The sequence below is a fragment of the Mycena indigotica genome, assembly GCF_014461135.1.
Source record: "Mycena indigotica strain 171206Taipei chromosome Unknown Mind.scaff0003, whole genome shotgun sequence".
NCBI lineage: Eukaryota > Fungi > Basidiomycota > Agaricomycetes > Agaricales > Mycenaceae > Mycena > Mycena indigotica.
Window position 1 is genome coordinate 5,885,278 of NW_023503002.1, and position 25,420 is coordinate 5,910,697.

The following is a 25,420-nucleotide window of genomic DNA, read 5'->3' on the forward strand; positions in this document are numbered from 1 at the left end:
GTCCCACCGAGAACAAGGAAAGCATTTGCTTGGGGAAATGCATCCAATAGTGGACCAGGGCCCGGCATAGTACCGTCGGCAACGGCTTCAATCGTGGTGATGTAGAAGGACAGAGTGAGGCGGATGAGCTGCCGGTTGTGTTCGTAGATGTTCTGCATGTGGAAAATGCACTCCGAGTTGAGAGTCTGGAGACTCAGTCGACGCCTGTCCATGTTATATACCGCACAGTGAACAAGCAAGAGAAGTGCGAGATGATTGCTGCCCTCCTAGAACGAAGCAACGCACGAGCAGGATGTTGTTCTGAGGACGAAAAGAGGTGATGGCAACATCTTCGAGCGGGAGCTGGGTTCAGAAAGAACTAGGGGAAGCCGATCAGGCCAGAGGAAACACGAATTTCCAGCACTGGAAGGACAGGGTATGACCCCGGACACATGGAGAACTCCCAATGGTCTCCCACAGTTGAACACTGTCCCGACCGAATTGTAGGCTTTGAGATGTCTGTCGCCCGGTTTGGGCGATTGGCGAAGAACAAATATCGAACGAGTCCCCAATATGAGCTGTTGCTGGGGTCGCAGATGATGCCGCGGACAGATGAGGGGCGGGGAATTCTACAGGCCTCGGAGGAAGCTAATCGGCGAGGCTGAATGCAGGCGATAACTTTGACGTAGAGGCTGAAGCTCAATCGGCGCCACATCAGCCCAGCGCCGCACGAAGAATGTTACATGTAGCGCAGTTGCTGCTTGATTCGGTTGCTCCATCTACGGTGTTCGGCGATTTTGACATGATGTATCAGCGTCAGAGCCTCGTTAGATTGGGATTAGACGCCATGGGCGTCAACGAAGAGCCCGCGTTGAAATACAAAGCATATCCAGAGAGGCACATGTAACGCCGAAAGGCGACGCGAAGCCCCTTGAGCCACATCATCTTGATTCTTCCTGAACATGGATGGTGACGGAGTCCCTACTGCTTGCATGTGCAGATAGGTGTGAATTGGAGCAGGTTAGGGCATGTGATGATTGACGGGGCAAATGAAGTTATCGATCCTGATATGGTCACAAACTTTGACGCGCGCCTAAATGAGCGCTTGAATGACGAATCGAAGGACTCTAATTCGATGGCCAAAGGTAAGAAGACGTGATTGAGAGATCTGCGATTGATAAAAGGGTGGCCATAGCGGTCTTGGTGGGCTTTTTAACTCACTCGCATCGCAGCACCATTGACAGTCTCTGAGTCCCGGTGTCTATGACTTCACGCCGTTCGAGCGAGGGTTTGCGGGACCTGCCGTCACGGGAAGAAGATATGGCCGTTGAGGTATTTCGTGGTGTCGGGGCGGTTTCGGAGGTAGTAACATGGTTGCTCATGAATGGTTAGTCGTGATATGACTTGCAAGACCGACACTAACTTGGAAAGCCTAGGCCAGATATTTGCGGAGACGGATCTTGTCGTCGGCGAGACGGCCAGTCGATTTGTCTATTGGGCCATGATATGCGGTATGTGTTGTCGCTGCAAGTTTAATAAGACATCGCGTCTTGAAGAGACCTATATGCTGACAAGAATTTTCAAGGTGGCGTCGTCCATGGGAGTTTTGTTGTGGACGCATTGGCAAAACTTCCGGAAGGCTTTATGGTGAATCGCAGCTTGGTGCTTAGCGCATTGATACAGTCCGTCAAGGCGGGGAAGGCAATCCAGCTTCAAACAAATGCTTTTCGCACTCGCCAAGAGGTTGTCGGCGGGGTTCCGACCCAGACTTTGCATCCAGTGGTAGAAGTCATATTGCAAACTTGTGGAGGAGGAGGTGAGGCATTGGTGGTATTTGCGCGATGTGGGATTGAGGGGTGCGGACGGCAGCTGGCTGCAGAACAGGTGTGCAATAGTCACGACTCTGAAGCTGAGACAGTAGGGCAACGAGAGCGAGATGTGTTGTCATAGTTTGAAGGCATTTGCACAAATTGAAGGGTGGCTTGTGTTCCCCGTAGCGTATGTCGAGGGAGAAGACCGTTGTCGATACTTGCCGCTGGTCGAAGATAAGAATCACCAAAGCTTGGCCTAAAAAGGAAATCGCCTTTTTCTTCTCTTCCTCCATGTCGAGAAAACTTCTACCAGCCATAGAAGGCTCTTTCATTCTCGACAACAAGACTTCGCGGCGTTCCGGAAGCCGATTTCGAGCTCCAAACGTGATGGCGTGGTCTGCTTGCTGGCGATGACGACGGGCGTTGAGGGGTAAAAGGCAAAAGGAAGAGCTGGGTGGTGGACTCCTAGTCTGTGAGCGGGCGCTCCGTTGGTCATTGGCGTGTCATCCAAACTCATAGGCCGCTTCCATGGTGCGTGTTTGGCCCCTTGTTTCTCCTGCATACTTCTCATGTAGCCTAGGTTCCGCTCACCGGTCGCCTATACTTTCTCTGTATCTTCTTTGCACCACACGGCGCGCACACCTCCTGCACACCACTTACAACTTATGTCTCTACGACAGACTATGCGCCCCCAGCGCCACGACTAACACGTTTTTTTTCGACGAATATGGTCATAACACCCCAATACCGCCTGTACCGTTCCCCGCCGCTACCGTTAGATTCCTCATGCCGTTCCGCCTGCGACCTTTCCCCTTCCTCCTCTCCCGCTACCCTGGTTTTCCGCTTAAAGCCTGTCGACCGCTTTGATACTTCTGTAACTTCGAAACAACATATATACGCACACATTGATGTCGCTCCCTCGCTATTCCGCGGCCGTATGTGGGGTTGTCGAGTGCAATTCGCTCCTTCTCGCTTACACTATCACTTTCACCACCTATTTCTTTTCCGCACCTCTCGACACCTTCTTCTGCTTTCTTCTTGTGCTTTACACAGACTTCGCTTTACGGTAGTGCCTTCGCAAGCTGCACATTCCTCTTTGGTATCTCCAAATGAAGTTCTACTTCCCGCTATATCTCGCGTCCCGCATCCCACTTTCCCAACTCGTCTGTCAACAAATGTGCAACTGAGTCTTCTCTACCGACATTTGAGACTTGTACCTTTAGCATGTGCTCCAGCACGATGGAATAGCTTCGCACGACGCAGAGCTCGTCGGGCTATCCAGATCCTAATATTTTTGGTCATCCAGCTGGGCCTGCACTGGCAGCTGGCAGGCCACTCATCAAAAAACTTGATTTCCGCGCTACTGGGGTTGTTCGTGCAAACAGTTGCGCTTCGACCGTGGCGCCAGTGTGTATTCTTGTGCAACTCAGGCTGAGAGTTTGCGTCGCTCATGATCATGGGATCAAAAACAGTGGTTACGATTAGGGTCAAGTCGATTTCGGTCACGGCCCGTCTCGGACGGCGCCGTGCCGTGCCCGCCCGCTTCCGCGCCGGGGGCCGCCAGGGTCAAGGCTCATGGTTATCACAGACAGCAGCCCGGGCACAACGATCCCGGACATGTCGAAACTTGATGCTGAACGCCAATTTGCAGCCTGGCACAACCCCTCATAAAAATGGTGGCTTCACTATGCTATATGATGGCCATTGACCGCGTCGAACGGTGCCGTGGCCGCCTCTTCACTTTGCAGACCGAGTGGTTGATTGGAGTTGTGGTACCGCCAGTCTCTACGACGCTCAAATCTGCTGATCTACGCCAGACAAAAAGACAACGCCCTCTATCAATATTAATTGAAATCCCACTGGCACGTTTCCGCACGCGTCGAGCACAAACTCGACTTGTGTGATATCCCAATTATGGAGCCTGCGCTCGTGCTACTGCACGATCTATTCCACCGAAATTAAGCCCCAAGACTCTCCGGCATTCGTCCGTTTTCTAAGCGGCGGATAATATTATCGGAAGAGGTGTAGAATACTCACAAATAAAGCCCCATCATCATCCAGGCGCCATCAAAAGCCCAACCCGCGCAACCGCCGAATAGCTGCATCTGTGCGCGGCGCGTGCGCTGCGCAGCCGAGCCCACGGCGCGCGGGGCGACGGGAAGCGCACGTGGCACGGGGGACTCGGATGCGCGGCGCTCGTCGGCCGAGGTGCGGAGGAGCAGGAACGACGCGTCGGCGAAGTGCTCCGAGGCGGCGTGCAGGTTCGAAGCGCGCCGGGTCGAGGCCGGGCGCGCTTCGCGATGTCGTACAGTAACACGGAGACCGAGGACGTCCGGCGGGAGGCACGTGCGCGGCGGGCCGGCCCGGCACCGGAGCTGGCGTCGGCGCGTGGGAGGACGAGGTCGGTGCGCGTATTCCATGTCCTCTAAATGGAGCGAAAGGACAAGCGGCGCCACTTACGCTACCAGTCAGGAGCCATCGCTCATGCACTGGCAGGCATGTATTGTGCCGATGCTGATTCGAGCGGTCCCCCGCGCAGCGCGTTCGACGGCGTCGCGCGCGTAGTGGTTGCGAATCGGGAGAGACAGAGGGAATTCTTTTTGTCAGTCCCGGTATCCGCATCGATTCAGTCGCATGGGGCAGGCCGGTGCGGGGATCCGAGGGAGCGGGATAGCAGCAGTGACGGGAGACGCCAAGAGAGGCTGCTTACGTGGCGCCCGGGCCTCGGCTCTGCGGTGTCACGATGTGACGCGGCTTCTTCCGCTCTCTCACGTCGCTTTGGAGGAGGCAACTGGGCGGGCTTGCGGCACAGGCGGTCCTGAGGCGGAGTCCGGTGGGCGAATCATACGTGCTCGTGGACCATCCTCATGGTGTGTGTGGGCCTCTTGGGACCGCTTAATACTGATTTCCTTCATAGCCGGCGCGGCCTGTGGCCACTGGTTCATGATTCTTAGGCTGCGAGCAGAATCAGCGGATGTATGGGGCTCGCCGACGTTTTTCAACTGGATTATGGCCAGTTGGTAATGTGGCTTACCCTTGGTCCTCATTCATTAGCACTCCTCAAAGGCTCAGACGGCCACTTCTGCCTAGTCTGAAACTTCTTTCAAGCCCGACTCATATATGACTCGAAACTCCAGACGTCTAGACTCGCTGTTCTCCTATAGCACCCCCGTCATCCTCCCCCGCGGCTTCAGGACGGGTATACGGGGCTCAGCGTACAGATACACGCTTTCAAGACTCAACATCGACGAAATAGCTTTTGCTGGGAAGGTTTTGAAGCGGGACTCGGAGACCGTGGGCGTTAAAGGTGCGTCTCATGTCGCGCCTGGCGCTCATGCGTTCATCGCTGTTCCGCAGTATCACCAGATGCCGCCTTGATTACTCTCCGTGACACTGTCTTGCAGGCCGCCAATGACGTTTGAGGCTCGTCGGACTGGAACTACCCAGTATTGATCATGGCTGAACGGAGATCGAGCTGGCTTGTCTGGGATGCTCTGCGATAGTCAGCACTGCCTCCCGCCCGTGTGTCCAAGATTCATAAGCACGACGCAAAACAGTCAACACCAAGTCAGCGCCCACACCCGGAGTTGAACCGGCACACCGTGTCGCCGGCGTGCCCTGCGTCATCGCGGCTGTACGATCTGTGGGCCTGTGAGGACAACACAACGTACAAGTTACAAGTTAAACGGAACGACACTACAAAAAATGTTCTCAGGTTAGAGGCTGTTAAACGCACCAACGCCGCGGCTGCGATCCGGCTTTTCTCGGATCCTTGGCGGGGGATGCCTGTGCTGCCGCATGATGCATGGGCTTCCCGCGGCTCATCGGGCCATCGATAGTGTCCGGCCCCGGGATCTGGCGGTGCCAGCGTTGCTTCGTTATCCCGACGGACCGTCCGGGTGTGACGGGGCGCTTACCAAGCGAGTCCCGGCACACGGGGAGACCGAGGGCGGAAGGCCGGCGAGGTCGGGGATGCGATAGAACTGGCGTAAGCTGTAGATTTGACCTCGGAAAAGACTAACTAATACAGAAAAACAGCTCCACCTATATAAGTATTTACAGGACTGATGTCATAGTGGAGAGTATGATAAAAGAATGAGTTCATTGTGGAGTAATGGCACGCTCAAGCGCAACTCCGGCGGCATGCACAATCTTATCTTATCTCGGATCGCGTGATCCGCGATCCGGGGCCTTACATACGCCCTCCATATCTTTGCTTGGAAAGATATCCACGTGGTTTCCACTCGGAAACATTATCAGCACCATCCAGCACTGAATACACGGCAGACGACGCGTCGCCGATCGCTGACTCATACCACGTGATGAGATCAAACGCGTCATCGCGTAAGCGCTTCTTGTCCAGAACCACCACGACATCCGATGCGGAGTCTACTATGGTGAGTGAATTCGCGCTCGGGACGACCGCGAACCGACTCAGAACAGTTTCGCCCTCCGAATGGAGTCCAAAATGGTCTACTAGGACCGTCTGCACCGTGCGGACAAGCGCGTCATCGAGCGATTCAAAGAAGCGCGTGCGGCGGCGCAAATTCTTGGTGCCAAAGCCCAATGAAGCGGCTCTGTGGCGAGCGTACCACGCGGCGATGCGGAAGCGAGAGTCGGCCAGCTGCCGGGACTCAAGCAACACCTCAACGCCGTACCTCTCATCGCGCATGACAAGCTGCGACTCCGAGAGCCGAGCGAGCGCGAATCGGCTCGTTTGCTGGACGGCTCCTTCATCTCCTGGGTATGGCTGGGCATTCTGCAACGACAGCTCTGCGTTGAGGAGGAGGAAATTGCCAATGGGGTGCTCAGAGGCAGCGTCACCAGGTGCGTTGTCCACAAGCTCTGAAGATCCAGCTGAAAAATCATCACTCAGACTTTCAGTGGACTCTCCCTCGCCCTCCTGGACAACGACACCGTCGCTGAACAACTCCGATTCGACTTCATCGGCCCACGACAAGCCCACGGCGCCAACCGCCAACGTCTCCAGCACCTCTGTGCTCTCATACAGCGCAGACTGGCGCTCCGAGAAGTCCACACCGTGAGCGCCAAAGCCCGGCGGCTTTCCCTTCACGGCGGACTTCATGGTGGACGTTGTGGGGCAGTCTCGGGCCAGATGCCCGATTTCTCCACAGGTAAAGCAAGCTCCTTTCGCGAGGAGCTCGTTCCGACGCTTTACAGACATACGGCGCTCTTTCAGCGCGTCTGGCTTCGTCGCAAGCTCGACCGACGCAGCGCGAAGCTGCTCATTCTGTGAGTCAGCCCGCGGCTTGTCGGACTCAACGCGCCCTCCGTGGCCTCGCCTACGGTTGCGGTGAGCGCTCTCACCGTCCCTCTGGGTGGCGTCTGACGATTTCTCGTCAGGCTTCGCCTTCTCATTGTCCAGGGCATCGGACGCGGGCGATTCCGGCTCAATACTGAGCAGGATCTCGGCGTCCTCAGCCGCTTTGGACAACGTCGTCCCAGGGGGCGGTCTCGGGGTCGAGCCTTTGGCGGTACATCTCGCGCTGGATGTCCGGCTTCAAGGTGCGCCAATATTTGACCACCTTCTCCTGATCATCTGGCAGACCAATGATATTCCAGGTCGTTTCGAACTCAGCAGTGTATTCGATAACAGGTGCGTCTTTCTGCACCATCCGATTCAACTTGTCGCGCATCTTGATGCGGAAATTCATAGGGGAAGCAAAACTCGAACAATCCCCAGAAGAAGTCGCGAAGTGAGTAGTTCTGCTCGTTCAAAACGACCTTCTGATCGTAGAATTTTGCAGCCTTGCCCTCAAGAAAGTGGGATAGGTAGAAAATCTGCTGGTCAGCAGGCACACGACCTGTATTCACATACGCGGTACCCTCCCGCACAAATTTCTTGTACTTGGCGGGATCGGGCGAACCGTCATACGCGGTCGGCTTAACCGGCTTCAACAGCATGGGCAGCGCAATGTCACGTCGGCGTGAGCCTAGACGCGACGATTCGGCGCGGCGTGGAGCAACGGCAGGCTGGCGCCGTCCTGGCCTAGGAAGTCCATCGAGGTCCGGTGAGTTGGCCTCCGCGTCGGAGCCAGAACTCGAAGGATCGTCAGATGGGTCTGGCGAGGGCGGGTTCCCAGGTGCTGCTGTTGCGGCGTTGATTGCGCGCTCAATAGTGCTCCCAGCAGCAAATCGGGGGCCACGCGATGGCCTCGCTGGCACCACGGTGTGTGCGCGAGTGCCCTTCACACGTGGTTCCGCGGGTACGCCCCGCAAAATACGCTCACCCGCAAAGCGCTCGGCACGACTAGCAAGTGGCTTCACTGCCGGTACGTGTTCCTCGTTCGCAAGCCTCAACTCGCTGATCTGGCGCTCCAGATCAGCGATCCGTGCTGCAGCGCTCACACGAGAGCCTGCAGTAGTGGATCCCATCCTCGATGGGTGTTCCGAGAGATGCAACGTCTCACCCGGGGCTACAGTCACCGGAGAGGAATGCTTCGGACGGCGAGAATTTCGCGAAAAAGCTCGGCGGCGTCGTTCGACGTTCGATCTTCACGCGCGGCTCACGGTGATGCAACTCTGCAAAGTTTTCCAATGCATCACGCTGCGCGGCTAATTCATCTTCAGAGAACTCCTCTGAAAACTCAACTGCTCCCCAGTTTCCGGGATCAGGGCCCTTCCCCTTGTTGCGGGAAGGTCCAGCTGAAGGTGGGCTAACAGGGCTTTGGGCTGATATGGCCAAGGTGCGTCGGTGACCGGACACTCTGATGTTCGGATGGGGACTCATACCCATCATCAAAGGATTGACGAGACTGCTCGTCAAACTCAATCAGTGGCGACGGCGACCTTGAAAATCGCGGGGCAGCACTCGCAGACTTGCGACTCGCAGCAAAGCGAGCCTCATCAGCCAGCAGCTGGTGCCGGGCGCCAACAGGCTGAGCTCCTCAACACTCATGCCATCCATGGCAAGGTGAGTTGTTGACTCAGATTCAAACTGATGTATTGACGAATGTGCTACACTTGTAGGACGAATGACTGGGCTTCGACGCGCGCTCGACAAGCGCGTTGTCATACCAGCACTATCATCGTCAACCGGATCAAGATCCGCGACTGGCGTCCGGCGACCCCAATCGACATCGCCCGAAAGCGCAGGGAACTCAGCAAGCTGAGACTCGGCAAGCCGAGGACTGGCAAAAGCCAGGAACACGCCCGGAGGCACGCCGTGAGGCGGGGCGAGAATTCAGCATAGCCGGGACACCGCGACCCATATCACTCACCAGTGATGGTCGGCTCCACTTGTGGAGCGGGATGACGACAGGCGTGACGTCAAACGAGCAGGGGGGGCGTCGGGGGCAGGAGCGCGACCGGTAGCCACAGCAAGACGGGGTTCGATGGGTAGCCATGAGACGTCGGAGGTTGGTCAGGGCAACAGCAAGACGACAGGAAGGGTTGATCAGACCCTCGGAGTCAGTACAGACTGTAAACCAGTAGCGAGCAGTTCAAAATATGTGACGGGGCGCTTACCAAGCGAGTCCCGGCACACGGGGAGACCGAGGGCGGAAGGCCGGCGAGGTCGGGGATGCGATAGAACTGGCGTAAGCGCTGTAGATTTGACCTCGGAAAAGACTAACTAATACAGAAAAACAGCTCCACCTATATAAGTATTTACAGGACTGATGTCATAGTGGAGAGTATGATAAAAGAATGAGTTCATTGTGGAGTAATGGCACGCTCAAGCGCAACTCCGGCGGCATGCACAATCTTATCTTATCTCGGATCGCGTGATCCGCGATCCGGGGCCTTACACCGGGCCCCGCATCAAAAACCTACATCGAACGGCGCCGCGCGCTCACACTGACGCTGGGTGTCCACGCGGCTGGCAGCTGGGGGGACTCGGCGTGCAAGTACGGTACAACACAGTTGGACTAGACCCATGCCAGTGGTGTGTGTAACAGTGTGTTGTGCGGGTGGAAGTTTACCTAGCTCATGGGATCAAAAAGAGTGGCGACCGCCGTCGATGCTTTCAATTCGCTCACGGCCCGTCTCGAACGGCACCGTGCCGCACTTTCCGGCTGCCCGCTCGCTTCCGCATTGAAGGCCCCCCATGTCAAGACTCAAGGCTCATAGTCATCACAACCAGTGGCCCAGGCAAAACAATCCCGGAAATGTGACCGCCCGCTTCGAAGTGCGCCGCCCACTCGGACTAGGCCGAGCTTCCGCGCGGGCCAGATCGTCTCTTTCATGATGATTAAATAATACTTTTGGAAGTTACCTCGAGGTGGCATTGCACGCCAAAAAAATCAAGGGTACCGCGCAAAAGAAATCTGAGACATCACTGAACGTGAACTCCCCTCACCGCGTACCAGACTGACGTCATGCGACGTGGCACCCAGGCCGCTTAGTCCTGGCGCATGCCGGCGATGATTGCCCTGCCAGTGCGCCAAGCGAGAAGACTGAGGAGTCAGGCTGCAGCCATACACATCGGTACGCATGCGCGGCTGGAAATTGCTGGCACAGGGCCGGCTAGATAGCAGCGGGAAGGAAAGGGAGAGCTCGAGGCCCATATCCGCCTCACACTGGGGCCATCATGGGCCTTTCATGGCCGGTTCCTCTTGACCGCGCTCTCGAACGCCGGCGCGAAGTCCACGTCGTGACGTGTATGTGCCGGTGGCTGCCAGCATGGTGTCCTGTCATACGATGTACAAGTCACTAGTAGATGTTGCCGAAGTGCAGTGTGGTCAAGAAGCAGCAGTATTGTGACATTGCAGCGGCAGTGTGACACCCCAGCGGCAATGTCACACTGCCGCTGCAGTACCGCTGCTGCACAACCGCTGCCGTGCCGCTGCACTGCTGCTTAACTGCCGCTGCACTGCCGCTGCAAGTCTTATGTCAGCAGCGGCAGCGGCATGTGGCAGTCACCATCTACCGCTGCAAAGTGCGGCTGGGGCCGCGTCGCGGCTGTTTACCATTGTTTGTGCCAATTTTGATGAGGCATTTTTGTAAGGCTTTAACACAACTGTACTCTATTCTAACTGTTAATACAAGTGTAAATTGAATCATTCTCTTCAAAATGTAGCCCAGTACAAGGATGTAATGGATAGGAAAAGCAGACTTGAGTTGCCGCTCACCGTGGCTGTGCAAAGTGCCGCTGCAGCGGCCGCTGCGGCAGTGCTGCGGCCGATTCGCGTACCCCCTTGGTTGTCGGCTGCCACCCGCCGCAGTTCCCCAATAGTTTCCACGCGCCGTGCATCGCGCTCCTCGCGTGTGCGTTCTGCGCTCTCACGGCGCAGAGAACTCGGCGAGGATGTCAGAATTATTTCCTTCAAGGCATGTGCGCCGGCGGGCGGACTCTGCGATGCCGAGCCTCGCCAGTGGGTCTTCAACCAATGGGCGAAAGAGGCCAGTGGCTGCTCCTCGAGGGAAGTGTCAAAACGAAGCGTGGAAAGCGCGGGCAATGGGGTCGCATTGATGGCGGTAAAAATAGCTTTCGCGATGGATGGCTCGAAGCCCAGAGTATCACCGCGGGTGTGTGTTTCAGCAGGGTCAGATGGCCAGTCTGTTTGCCACCGGGAGTAAACGGATGCTCTTTGATGGTAACAGCTTCGAGGGTGCATTTTGAGCGCTGGATAAGAGCGGCCAGGTGTCTATCCACGAAGTAGTCGAGAAGGGTGATGTGGAGGTTGGTTAAAGCAGGAACCGTAAGCTGGTCGGTCCATTTGTAACTGGTATCATCGCAATATACCACGTGGAGAGTTCGCAGAGGCGGGAGAGTCAGCCCTTCGAGACCGTACTCTGGGTCGTTAGCGTTTCCTAGTAGAATCCTCAAGGTTTCTAACATTGGCATACTGCGGAGTAATTCATAGATGTGGGCGATATCAAGGTCGGTGACGGAAAAGCTTGAAATTTGGGTCCAGGGAAGGATGATTTGGTGGCGACGGATACCAAACAGTTCAAGTTCTTGAAGGATCGGGGCATTGGCGAAGAGAGAAACAGGGGTGGCAATTTCCTCGTCGCCGTGTTGTCTATGAAGCTCCAGACTTCTCAAGCTGGCGAGCATCCAGGGCTCCCGCACTTCGGAGACGTCATCGTCCACCAATGCGTCGAAGTTCCCAACGTATTTGGCAAGTCGGGCAACAGCGCTTTTGCGGCAAGTCGGGCGCCGAGTGGCGTAGATGACCGTCGAGTTCTAGAGAATGGTTTCGCGACCGCTTCAAGCATAACTTCAGCCGCTTTTCCGCAAAACGCCCGCTCAGCGTGATGGTTGACCAGATACCAGCGAGCCTCAAGGCGATCTCTCGCCAATTGCGGCACACTGCCGCCAAACGAAAAGGCGAGCAATGTCGCGTACGATGGTCGCCGATGTATCTCGTCTCTGTCGCGCGAATGAATATTTCGCACAGAATATCGGCGGGTATAGCGGTCATTCCGGAGTAGGCAACTTTGCGTAGCTGGGCAATGACTCCGCGACGAGTGTCGATGGCGGCGACGAGCTGGCTGCGGAGCGCATCGATTTCCGCGTCCACGGCGGCGAGCTTCTCCCGTAGTAACGCGGCAGGTGTTGGGCGTGGCATTGACTCCGGAGTCGGAGATGATGGCCGTCAAGAATGAAAAAAAAAATCGTGTCACGGTGACTGTCACGCTAACGTAAGCACCACATTTCTGTTTTCCTCCCCCATCTGCCGCCTTCAATCCTTTCCCGCACAATGCTGCATACTCTCCAGGCATCTCAAACAAGCAGATGAGCTCCGTCGTTCGCCTCAATGCCCCCCTGAGCTGGGCAAGTGCGCTCATCCTTTCCTCGTCTTGTGCTCTCGCTGCCACGTTGACTATGGTCATATAGCACGTATACAGAGTGCCACGCTGAAGGACGGAATCCATCCAGAAGTGAGCAGGACAGCAAGGCCTCAGGTCCGTCTAACCACACCCTTGTCTCCCGCAACCCCTTTTTGCTCATTTCTTCATGGCGCAGGCGCTCAGCTTCCGGCGAATCACTAATCCCCGAGACGATGCGAGTTTCCTTGACCTTGGTTGTACTCCGTGCTAATAACGAATAAGATCGATTAACTGGACAAGAATCAAGTGCCAATCAGGTATGCTGTGGTACCATGGTCCGCGGGGAGTTACTGACCTATACTGATAGTTTGCGCGTAGTTGCTGTTGAGCGATACTGAAAAGGAACAGAGCTCGGTCTTGGAGTTAACAGCTACTAGTATCGTCACCCTTGAGTCTCGATGCGTAATTCTCAGGCTGTCATCGTCAGAGATTGATGTCCGCCAGATTTTGACGATTGCGAGAAGCATTCAGGTCGTCAACTGTTCGGTCCTTCCTCCGGAGTCCGTGCGCTGGCGCCGCCCGCAGGTTGCGCAGAGCTGCGCCGTAGGTAGGAAATCAAAAACTTCGGGCGCGGTTCCGCGGGTTCCACGTTGTTCCATTGCCTTCCATTACACGTCATGATGGTCGGCAGGCGCGTCCAATAGGATCGCGCCAAGCCTCGCTGTGACTGATGTCGGGATGGCGACAGGCCTCGACAGGCGCCCGTGATGCGTGACGCCGCCGGCCTTATAAACCGCGCGCGACCGTGACGCGCGTCACTCCTCGCCCACACCCACTGGCACACTCTCACCACGAGCTTGTAAGTCGCCACACCGCCACGCCCTGCCGATGTCCACCGTCTCTTCGTCCTCTCGGGTCTCTACTGCATCAGCAGCAAGCTCGCTCGGATGGCGCGCTCATGAAGGCCCTTCATGCACTGCCTTCCACGACTCGGACGAGGACAACACCGCGCACTCGCAGTCACTAACCACCAGTCCCCAGACGTTGCATGGACTAATTGGGGCCGCCTCTGACTCCTCGCACGGGAGTGTCCCTTCGTTCAGCGCCCTTACGGACTACTCACCAGTGTCGTCCACAATGGCAGAGCAGCACCAAGCGCTCCGTGCCATCGCAGACATCACAGGTACCCCGTCTCCCCGCCCCCGCGCGCCCGCCGCTGATCGCTCCCCACCAGCCTCGCCCGAGTTCCAGAGCGTCTGCGACAATTTCGCCGCCGACTTCGACGCGTACGCGGACCAGCCGCTGTTTGACGACTACGACTACGAGTACTCCCCTGAGCCAGAGCTCGGGCACGACGTATACGACTCCCCCAGCCCCCACGACACGCCGTACACGCCGTTCCTGACGACGCCGCGCCTCGCGATGGAGGCCGACTTCGGCGCCGCCTACACTGTCGAGGAGAATGAGCTGGCGGGGCAGCTGTCGGCGCTCCCCGACGACTCAGACGCCAGCGAGGCGGGGCCCGTCAACGAAAAGCTGTCGGCGCCTCCCAACTTGGACAAGCTCCTCGTTTTCAGCCCCAGCTCGCCGATGCTGCACTCGTTCAACACGGCACCCATCATGCCCCCACCCCCTCAGGCTGCTTACACCGTTGAGGAGAACGAGCTGGCAGGGCAGCTGTTGGCGCTTCCCGATGACTACAGCCGAGGCGGGTCCCAACAACGAAAAGCTGTCCGCGCCTCCTAACTTGAACTTGGGCAAGCTCCTCGTCTTCAGCCCCAGCTCGCCGATGCTGCACTCATTCGACGCGGTTCCCATCCACAGCGCCCGTCATCCCCCCACCCCCTCCGAGTCAGGCTGTGCGCCCCACTCGCGCGCCGCGGTCGCTTCCTTACGCCACTGGCACTTCGAAGGGGTATCACCGTCAATGATCTGATTCCCGGACGACGCGCCGACGATGAAGAGGACCTACCTGACGCCCAGCGCAACGTCGCGCAAGGCCGTCCCCGCGTCCATTTCCCGCAAGCTTAAGCGCCGCCACTCCGCCGCTTTCGATGATGAGGATTACGCAGAGCCTACCAAGGAAGTGCTCGATGAGATTGAGAACAAGCGACGGAGCAACACCCTCGCGGCGCGGCGGAGCCGCAAGCGCAAGCTTGAGCAGACGAAGGGCCTGCAGGACACGGTCGATGAGCTTAATACTCTCGTGACGATTTGGAGGCAGCGCGCGCTGATGGGGCAGAGTTTGCTCAAGCAACGCGGAATCGTGCTGGACTTTGGCAAGGCGTAGATGTCTTGGGAGTCGGACACATATATGCATTTTGTATCGCGCAATCTTGGTTGTATCACATATTGTTGTGTATTAATTCCCGTACCCTTAGTATCCCATCTGTTGATTCATATTCTATGTTGTCAATGAGCAACCTGACAACATACTGTAGAGTCTGTAGGTTACCTGCAGAATCTGATCGATATCATGATCGAGCATCAGCCTCGGCCACCCCGGGCGGTGCTTATAGTCACCCTGACAACTCCGAAGAAAACCGGAGGATTTGTTTTTAAATTTTAATAAAGGTAATCATAGGAGAAAAAATAGTGACCTTTATTGATTAGAAAAAAAGGTTTAAAGAATGTTAACTAGATAGGAAGGAAATCTAACCAGAAAAATGTTTCTCAGATTGTAGCCGAAAAAGGGTGCATATGTGGGAAAAAATGGAAGATATCGCATAAGAGGCTTTTTTTGTATGACAATGTTGATTCCTTTTTTTTTCTGATAAGATTGCTGTTCTACTTATTGTGTCTTTCTAAATCCATTTTTCCTAAGGAAAAAAGGTCTCCCTTTTCAGGGTCATTATTACCTCAATTAAAACTCTATTCAATCTCGACCCATCATCTCTATTCAATTGCGACCCTTCTCGACATCACGCCGACTCGATGGGACTCGCGCTTGAGGGGAAGTGTTGGGTTTCATTAATATTCATTACCGGCTGAAGCTTACTCAGCTCCGGACCTCGGCATTCCTCGAGTTCCTCTCTCGTTCTCTTACTCATTATTCTTCATCTCTGTAGAATATCCTAGAACTATTCACTCATACTATATAAAGCAATGTACAGTAGTATTTTACTCAATTCGAATGCCAAAAATGGCATGACATTTGATACGAAAATTTGAATTCGAGTTATTGCCTAATCAGGAAGTTCTTGGCGCTGCAGGCGCCCCGGAAACGTCATAAATTGCCTTTTTGGGACACAACTTTGAGCAAAACGGTGTGACATGCGAAAAAAATTCGAATTGTATGGCAAGTGTGACGCGTGACATGCGAACTGAGTAAAATACTACAGTAGTACATCAGGAAAAACCTCCCTCGGAAATCTCATGAGATTTCCGAAAATTTCAGAGGCCTTGCGCGAAATTAGGAAAAATTTCACCAGATTCCACAAAATGTTCCGGAATTTCCCACAATTTCTACAGCATGTCTAATAGATTGGTTAAATGAGCATAAAGGACTGTATAATAAGTGTATACATAGTTATTTGGAAGGTTCTCTCCTTGACAGTTGTTTCCATTATAATTTTCCATCAGAAACTAGCCCTAAATTCATCATTTCATTGGCAGATCTTTGATAGATGTGTCACAAGTGTGTGACATGGAAAAAAAAACTCATACCATTCTTTCCTCTCCCTCTCATCTTTCCCCTCCATTTTTTTGTGTTCTAAAAACTTACAAAAATCATGTTTAGACAAGGGTTCAAGATTCTCATCAGGCACATGGGGTAGGGCGGTCCCCAGGGGGTAAAAAAAAATTTGTATATAAAGATTTGAACTTTATATGGGTGTAAAGACACTGAAATGTAGTGTATACACTCTAATTTGTATGGTTGAGAACCCCCCATACTTATATCCATATACTTTCAGGCCCATAAGTGGTGAGCTTAGATAGCACACCATGTCACAGGCCCATCATCAGGTATATGATAGGAGGTGAACATATTGAACAGTGATATGGCCTGCCATGTGTGTTTGAGAGTTCCAGGTACATAGATACCTACACAAAAACATATACAAATACATAAATTCTTTTGAAAACAAAAAAAGTTTCATAAAGACTAAATTTTTATACCACTTTTTAATCACATCAGTGGTCACACGATGCTGATTGTGGGAACATATTACCCTATATGGCAGCAGGGGGGGGGGGAGGCCACGCTCTACCCTAGCACCTAGCACTGTTGTAGTATATGGTATGCTATGTGTGTTGATCAGTTATTTGTAAATTCGATTTGTTTCATTTATTGCATTCTGAACACTGCTAAGGCATCTTTCATGGTCTTCTCTCAAGTCTTTATGGTACTGTACTATTTAGATCAACTGTCCGTGGCATGGAACACGGAACGCACACTGTCCGCCGGACAAGGTGTACGGACTACCATAAAAAGTCCGGCGTCAGTCGGAACAGAAAATTGCCTTTTTAAGGTGATGTTGATAGGAATCCGGGCCTGAACACGTAACAGAGGCTAATCAGCAAAACAATCTTAGAGAGACTATGTAAGGGCAACCCCGGAGGCCTGAGATCAAGGTCCTAGCAGGGGAGGATCCAAAGAGTGAATAGAAGTAAGCAAATACAAGTGAGGCTGACCTAGCAGGGGAGGATCCAAAGAGAAGAAACTCTGAGGTCCGCCTGCTAGGTAGCGGAACTATATACTGCGCTCTTGACGCGCCAAGGTTGATCGTTGCTCCGTGCAGTATGCCTGCGCCATGTCGCAGGCCAGGTCCCAGGGGATCGCCAGGCGGGGCGGCGATGCGCCTGACGGAGGCGGTGATGCGATCACCGGAGTCGGAGCCGGAGTCGGGCCGGAATCAGAATCGTCTCCGAGGGGCCGAAGGGAGGTTCCCCTGACATCACCCCCCTTTGAATGCGGCGTCCCAACGCATAGACCGGAATGGAATCGAGTCGAAGGTTGCAGAGGCGATGTGCCGTGGTTTGCCAGGGTACTTACGATAGAACTCCGCGATTTTCTCCGGGGCGAAGACGCGGTCGAAGCGGACCCACTGGTCATGCGACGCGTCGTAGCCTTTCCATCTGACGAAGTAATTCAGCCGTTTATACCTCACCCTTGCGTCCAGGATTTCCTCTACTGAGCCGTAGTGGTAGTATTTAGGCTAAAACCAGTAGGTGTACTTAGGAAATGCATTGCCTAGCCCCCTAGCTACAGCCAGGAGGCTGTATATACCTAGTTATTTAGCCTAGTGCTCCGCCCTAGGCCAAAGCATTGTTTTTATGGAAAATATATTATTATCCTTTATCTGGTACCTTGTGACTGATGGTAACACACACTTTAAATTAATGATTTTATTGTGGAACCATTTTTGATTGCCATCAGTGCTTTTGATGGCTATATCATGATACATCATTTTTGTCCAAATTGGGATTGTTATTGATATAGGCCTTTCCCAACTACATACCGGATCATCGGCCTGAAGAAAAGGAGTTTAAAGTATTATATATGCATAAGTATTAAATGATATGTATTAGATAACAATTTGTCCCATCATTGATGCTATTGATTAAGGGACTCTCTGCATGGGATTAGGCTAAATAGCTAGGTGCACCCAGGCTGCGTGCAGTTAGTGGGCTAGACAATGGATATCCTGGGTGTACCTTGGAGGCTAGGCTAAATCTTACAGCTACGGGTGCTCTACTTCCCACTCCGGGACTCCGTCCTCGAGGTCCGGAGGGGGCTGGTCGTAGCCGGGGCGTCCGTCGAAGGGGTCGTCTTGGGCGAGCTCGAGCTTGACGACGGGGAAGACCGGGTGGAGCTTCGAGTAGCGCGGAGGGAGGTCGAGCTTGTAGGCACCTTTGCTGATCTCCACGACTATCTTGAATGGTCCGAGGCGGCGGTGGGAGAACTTCTCCGAGGGGCGAGTCGTCCTGATGTCAGAGGCATCCAGCTAAACACGGTCGCCAACCTTAAACTCCGGAGACGGAGTGCGTCTCCGGTCGTAGTAGCGCTTGTACTCCTCTTTGGCCTTAGTGAGCGCGGCCTTGGCTTCAGCGACACCAGTGGCGATCCGGTCGGAACTCGTTCACTGACTCCATGGCGGAACGGACTCCGGGTTGAAGCCCATGCGCAGGGAGTCGTCCCGTGTCCGTCATGAAGGGGACTTGTTGCGTGGAGGAGTGAACGTGGTTGTTGTAGGCGAACTCCGCGGCCGGAATCAGCTCATCCCAGTCGTCCTGCTGATAGTTGGTAAAGATCCGCAGGTACTGCTCCAGCTCCTGGTTGACGCGCTCTGTTTGACCGTCTGTCTGCGGGTGGTACGCGGTGGACGTGGCAGGCTTGATGCCGATTAGACGCCAGAGTTCTCGGGTGAAGTCCGCGATGAACTGCGAGCCGCGGTCGGAGACGTACTTCTCCGGAGTCCCGTGATGGCGCCAGACATTCCGGTAGTAGAGGCGAGCCGCCCCTACTGCGTCGACCGTGGTGTGACACTCCGAGAAGTGGGCACGCTTCCCAAGGGTGTCGACGACGACCATGATCGTGTCGTACCCATGGGCCTCCGGAAGCTCGACGATGAAGTCGACGGAGACGGTATGCCAACGCTCTGGGGGCGTTTCCGTCGGGTGCAGCTCTCCGTGGGGCAGTCTCCGGAGTGCTTTGGTGCGACAGCACAAGTCACAGGTCGCGACGTACCGGCCAATATGGCGAGACATCTGAGGCCACCAGTAGTTCCGGGAGACCAACTCCAAGGTCTTGAAGCGACCAGCGTGTCCGGCAACTTCGAGTGTCGTGGCAGAGCTCGATGATGCGTCTCCGGAGGTCCTTATCCTTAGGTACGACAATCTTCCCACGAAAGTGAAGAAGGCCACCGGAGACAGCCCACTCGTCGGAGCGAGGAGCGGGGGCCTCGAGCTTGACCTTGGACCTTTAGGAGTTGCCGGGCCGCTAGTGCGACGGGCTCCTCCAGGTCAGGCTCACCGGAGAGGGCATCGCGGATGTCAGGAGTTCAGAACCAGGGCCGGAAACGGAAACGCCTTCGAGAGCGCGGACATGGAAGAGTTCGGGCCGCAGAAGGACGACGTCGGAGTTGTCGGAATCGATTCCGTGGTCTGGTCTCCGAGAGAGGGCGTCAGGTCGGCCCATGTCGCGGCCGGGCTTGTGGTGCAGCGTGAAGTCGAACCGGGAGAGGTAGAGGGACCAGCGGGCCTGTCTCCGGTTGAGGTGCTGCGTCTTCCTGAAGTACTCCAGATTCTTATGGTCAGTCCAAATCTCGACGGGATGCGCGGCGCCCTCGAGGAAGTGTCTATACTCCTCGAGTGCGCGGATGATCGCGAGCATCTCCTTGTCGTGGATTTCGTAGTTGCGCTGGACATCATTTAAGCTTTTGGAATAGAATGCTACAGGGTGCCACTTCCCGTCCGGGCGGATTGTGAAAGAACCGCCCCGTCGCGATAATCAGAGCTGTCCGCCTCAAGTCGGAAAGGCCGTGCGTCGTCCGGAATCGCCAGGACCGGTTCCGAGGTGACTGCGTCCTTGATCGCTTGGAACGCGGAGGCCTCCGCGTCGCCCCAAGTCCACTGCTGGTCCTTCTTGGTGAGCACGAAGAGAGGGCGCGCGAGGGTCGAGAAGTCCCGAATGAACCTGCGGTAGAAATTAGCGAACCCAAGGAACTGCTGAATGTCCTTCTTGTTTTCCGGAGTTGGCCAAGCGGAGACGCCTGCGACTTTGACGGGGTCCATTTCGACGTGGTTGTGGGAGATGATGACTCCGAGGTACTCGATTGACGATTTTTCAAAGTCGCACTTCTCCGCTCGAAGGTACAACTTGTGCTCCCGGAGTCGCCGTAAGACCTCCTGGACAATCTGCCGGTGTTTCCGGAGGTCGGAATGGGCGATCAAGATGTCGTCAAGGTAGATCATGATGTCTCCGGAAAGGATGAGGTCCTGAAAAATGTCATTCATCATCGTTTGGAACGTCGCGGGAGAGTTTGTCAGGCCGAAATACATCACCAAGGGCTCGAACAGGCCTCGGTTAGTCCGGGAAAGCCGCTTTCCACTCGTCACCTTCCTTGATCCGGACGTTGTTGAAGCCCCAACGGACGTCGAGTTTGGTGAAGTAACGAGCGCCTTTGAGCCGGTTGATGAGGTCGTTGATCAGCGGAAGGGGGTACCGGTTTTTGACAGTCATCGCGTTGAGAGCACGGTAGTCCTGGACGAAGCGGAGTCCGCCGTCCTTCTTCTTGACGAAGAAGACCGGAGACGCCATCGGAGACTTGGAGGGCGAATCCGGCCCGTCGAAAGCCCTTCCTCGATGAACGCGTCGAGCTCGCGTTGCTCGAGGGGCGAGATGGGGTACACCTTGCAGTTGGTGGGCTTAGCGTCGGGGACGAGTTCAATGGCGTGGTCCCAGGCTCTCCGCTCCGGTAGCGTGTCGAAGGACTCCTTGTTGAAGACGTCCTGAAACTCCTTAGCCCAGTCCGGGATCTCGGAGGGCGCAGGGGCGGAGTTCCTGGCGAAGGCTTCGGCCAGGCGTTGCGAGACAGTACTGCCAGCGCGTATCTCCTCCGAGGGGCGGAACAAGGTGTAGAAGATGCGGTCACCATCTTCAAGCTGACCATCGTCATCGTCGTCGTCGGAGTCCGGCGTCAGATCAGGCAGGGCGGAGTCGTCACCGGAGACGGAATCGTCTCCGTCGTCAGGCCCAGAGAGGTCCATGGTGCAGACCGAGGGGAACGGGCCGGAGCGGAGTCGCTTCTGGAGCAGCCGGAGTCGCCGTAGCTCAGTCCGTTCAACCGTTCTTCCTCGCGGCAAGTGGAGCAACCGCGGGGGCACCGTGTCTCATCTTGACCTCCTTGGTTTCCCAATTGATTTCCGGGTTATGCTTCCGCAGCCAGGAGTACCCCAGAATAAGGTCTTGTTTACCAAGATGAGTGACGGCGAGTTGAACACGCTCGGAATGGCCTTTGTAGCGTAAGACCAAGTCCGCGATCTGGTTGATGGAGCCGGCGTCGTTCGGAGTGCCATCAACGTTATAGACCGGAATCGGTTGTGCCAGGGTGCGGACCGGAATGCCATTCCGAGCGACATAGTTCGTGTCGATAAAGTCGGAGGTGGCACCACAGTCAACCAGGCCAGAGAGCGAGAGCTTAAGCGCGCTGGTAGTAGACTCTAGCTCCAACGGGAGGTGGAGGGAGTTCACTCCAGGGGAAGCAGCGACAGTGTACTGCTTGGGCAGTTTCTTTTCCCAGGCAGTGAGGCGGCGAAGGACGATGACCGGAGTCGCGGGCGAAGTCGGAGACGGAGTCGAAAGGGGGGGGAAGGGTATGTCTTTCGTTCCAGGCTCGTTGTAGGGCAAAGGAATTGATTCGTCATACAAACAAGCGAAACGATTTACGGACGCCGAACGAGGGCACACCAGTCACTCGTCGCGGGGACAAAATCCTCTCCGGCCATCGACTCGCGACTGTTTCCGGCAGCGCAGCTGTGTCCGAGTAGCGGGCGATCAACTCCGCTAACATCTCGTCACCGAGTTGTTGGATCACCTCGTCGAGGATGTCCATTGAGCGGACGTCCCGGGGAGGGGCAATCCCGGGCGAGATGGTTTGGGTCGCCGCACCTGAAGCAGGCGCGACGAGGGGCACCCCGAGCCCTAGTGCGATCCAACTCCATGGGGACGGGAGCTGGAGGCCGGAGGGGGGCGCGGGCCACGGGTGGCACGACCGGAGCCACCGGGCGGAAAGGGGCCGGAGCCGGGATGCGGTTGACCGGAAACGGAGTCCGAATCAAACCGCCAGGCGTCTTGGGGGCGGCTGACTTGATCAGCTTGGCCCGGACCAGGGCCTCGTATTGACGGAAGGCCGGGTGCGCCAGCTAAGGTAGTCCCGGAGGTCCGGGGGTCGTTCGAGGACGTGATTCCGTTGTTGATCAGGGGGTCAAGTCCGTGGCGGAACTTGGTCACCTTGACCAGCGCGTCTTCGAATCCGGCGAGGTCCATCAGGTCCTCGAAGTCGTCGGTGTACTGGTAGACATCCTTTGTACCCATGTGATAGGCGGAAGTCTCCAGCTTGGAGAGCGTGATCTTGCTCATTCTCCTCGACGAACCGGAGTCGAAACTCGGAAACGAACGAGCCCCAGGACGGAAACGGAAACGGGGCTTTGCTTCCGTGGCGCTCCGCCCATTGCTGAGCGGGTCCTTCTGCCATAAACGACATGGCATAGCGGACGGCCTTTTCCTCGCTTGCCTCTCCGTTGACCACGAAGGCCTCAGGGGCAAGGCGGGCGTAGGTGCGGACCGCATAGAGAAACGCGCGGCCGCGTTTCCGATCGCCGTTGAAGGTGAACGGGGGGTTTGGTCGCAAGACCAATTTTGAGGCGAGGTTGATGTCGCCAAAAAGGGCTTCGGAGTCGCCCTGAACCGGAGTCGGAGTCGGAATCGACGTCTCCGGGGGTGGTGTTGTTTGGGGTCCGCCAGCAGTATTAGCGGCGGCAGCGGCAGCGGAAGCCTGGGTGGTGAGAAGAGTAAGGGCCTCAGTGTCAGGGGAACCTCCCTTTCGGCCCCTCGGAGACGTCTCCGATTCCGGTCCGACTCCGGTTCCGACTCCGGTCCGGCCCTCCATCTCGCCCGCACAATCACCGATCCGTCAACGCCCTCCCGACGGTCGCCCTGGGACCTCGCCTGCGACGCCGCCCAAGCCTTCTGTGCCCGACAGCGGCAGCTACGGACAAGCAGTATATAGTCAGCTACCTAGCAGGCGGACCCTTAGAGTTTCTTCTCTTTGGATCCTCCCCTGCTAGGTCAGCTTCATTTATATTCGCTTACCAATGTTCACGCTTTGGATCCTCCCCTGCTAGGACCTTGATCTCAGGCCTCCGGGGTTGCCCTTACACTCAGTTAGGCGGTCGATTTTCGCCTCGAGTGCATCCAGCCGAGTGTCAGCGTCAGGAGTAGCTCCGGAAGGCATGACAGGTGCGGGGATGACAGGAGTGACAGAGGAGGAGGGGACAAGTGGTAGGGGGGGTGACGAGGGCGGAACGGACTCGTATTCCGAGCCTGAGTCAGCGCCGAACCTAGCAATCTTGTCCGGTTGATCCCGTAGAGAGTTTCTTCTGTTGTAAGGGCAACCCCGGAGGCCTGAGATCAAGGTCCTAGCAGGGGAGGATCCAAAGAGTGAATAGAAGTAAGCAAATACAAGTGAGGCTGACCTAGCAGGGGAGGATCCAAAGAGAAGAAACTCTAAGGGTCCGCCTGCTAGGTAGCGGAACTATATACTGCGCTCTTGACGCGCCAAGGTTGATGATTGCTCCGTGCAGTATGCCTGCGCCATGTCGCAGGCCAGGTCCCAGGGGGATTGCCAGGCGGGGGCGGCGATGCGCCTGACGGAGGCGGTGATGCGATCACCGGAGTCGGAGCCGGAGTCGGGCCGGAATCGGAATCGGAATCGTCTCCGAGGGGCCGAAAGGGAGGTTCCCCTGACAGACTAATCCTCAACACATTTGATGGCCAATTTCCCAATCAAACTACAAAAAATTATCATGCAGCCAGGTTCTGAAGTGGACATGGTGGGACCTGGTGGAGAATAGTGGGGTTAAGTGCTCTGATCCTGCTTGCCAGGAGACTAGCACTTCTAATAATGGTCCAGCATATGGTATACAGGTACTTATTTTGTTTTCTGGCTCATTGTGACTGACTCTGTGATTTATGATGACAAATACTTTCCTTTTTTGGAAGTCCTGTGGCTTAGTCATGCTTATGTATATAGGGTAGGGAGGGTCTGCCAGTGCTTGATTTTGCAAACGTGTCACAGGAAAGGCAGACCTAAATGCAATGCCCTTGAGAGTTTTAACTCTAGATATGGCTACAAAAGAGAGTCCTGGAGCAAAGTCACTGCGCCCTAGATCTATTGTAGCCCGTTCAAGAGTCAGTCCTTGACTTTTGTGAATTGTGATAGCCCAAGCTAAAGTGAGGGGCAGCTGTGTTCTAGATAAAGCAAGTCCATTATTCTCCCAATTAGCTGTCACTGGGACTATAGGAACCCATCTAGGTTCAATTCCTTCCCAGCCTGGATTGTCTGGGACTATACAAATTTCCTCAGTTTATATGTATATCTGAATCAATAGTAATCTTACCTGTATAGTTCAGGAATTCTACAAAGACAACACTGGGTAGATCCTTTTGAGGATTAGTCTCTCTAAGATTGTTTTGCTGATTAGCCTCTGTTACGTGTTCAGGCCCGGATTCCTATCAAAATCACCTTAAAAAGGCAATTTTCTGTTCCGACTGACGCCGGACTTTTTATGGTAGTCTGTACACCTTGTCCGGCGGACAGTGTGCGTTACGTGTTCCATGCCACGGACAGTTGATCTAAATAGTACAGTACCATAAAGACTTGAGAGAAGACCATGAAAGATGCCTTAGCAGTGTTCAGAATGCAATAAATGAAACAAATCGAATTTACAAATAACTGATCAACACACATAGCATACCATATACTACAACAGTGCTAGGTGCTAGGGTAGAGCGTGGCCTCCCCCCCCCCCTGCTGCCATATAGGGTAATATGTTCCCACAATCAGCATCGTGTGACCACTGATGTGATTAAAAAGTGGTATAAAAATTTAGTCTTTATGAAACTTTTTTTGTTTTCAAAAGAATTTATGTATTTGTATATGTTTTTGTGTAGGTATCTATGTACCTGGAACTCTCAAACACACATGGCAGGCCATATCACTGTTCAATATGTTCACCTCCTATCATATACCTGATGATGGGCCTGTGACATGGTGTGCTATCTAAGCTCACCACTTATGGGCCTGAAAGTATATGGATATAAGTATGGGGGGTTCTCAACCATACAAATTAGAGTGTATACACTACATTTCAGTGTCTTTACACCCATA

The 25,420-nt window shown here is 55.0% G+C and overlaps 3 protein-coding genes across 3 annotated transcripts; all 3 read left to right on the forward strand.

Moving 5' to 3' along the window:
- Positions 1 to 1,242: 1,242 nt before the first annotated feature.
- MIND_00406800 (uncharacterized protein) lies at positions 1,243 to 1,929 on the forward strand (the record flags this gene model as incomplete). Its single annotated transcript, XM_037360892.1, has 3 exons — positions 1,243 to 1,366; positions 1,416 to 1,490; positions 1,565 to 1,929. The coding sequence occupies 3 exons, from the start codon at positions 1,243 to 1,245 to the stop codon at positions 1,927 to 1,929; spliced, it is 564 nt and encodes a 187-aa protein (XP_037223777.1).
- Positions 1,930 to 13,415: 11,486 nt separating this feature from the next.
- MIND_00406900 (BZIP domain-containing protein) lies at positions 13,416 to 14,273 on the forward strand (the record flags this gene model as incomplete). The annotated part of the gene is made up of 2 exons (XM_037360893.1): positions 13,416 to 13,710; positions 13,762 to 14,273. The coding sequence occupies 2 exons, from the start codon at positions 13,416 to 13,418 to the stop codon at positions 14,271 to 14,273; spliced, it is 807 nt and encodes a 268-aa protein (XP_037223778.1).
- Positions 14,274 to 14,484: 211 nt separating this feature from the next.
- On the forward strand, positions 14,485 to 14,817 carry MIND_00407000 (Imprinted and ancient; the record flags this gene model as incomplete). Its single annotated transcript, XM_037360894.1, has 1 exon — positions 14,485 to 14,817. The coding sequence occupies one exon, from the start codon at positions 14,485 to 14,487 to the stop codon at positions 14,815 to 14,817; it is 333 nt and encodes a 110-aa protein (XP_037223779.1).
- Between the last annotated feature and the right edge of the window lie 10,603 nt (positions 14,818 to 25,420).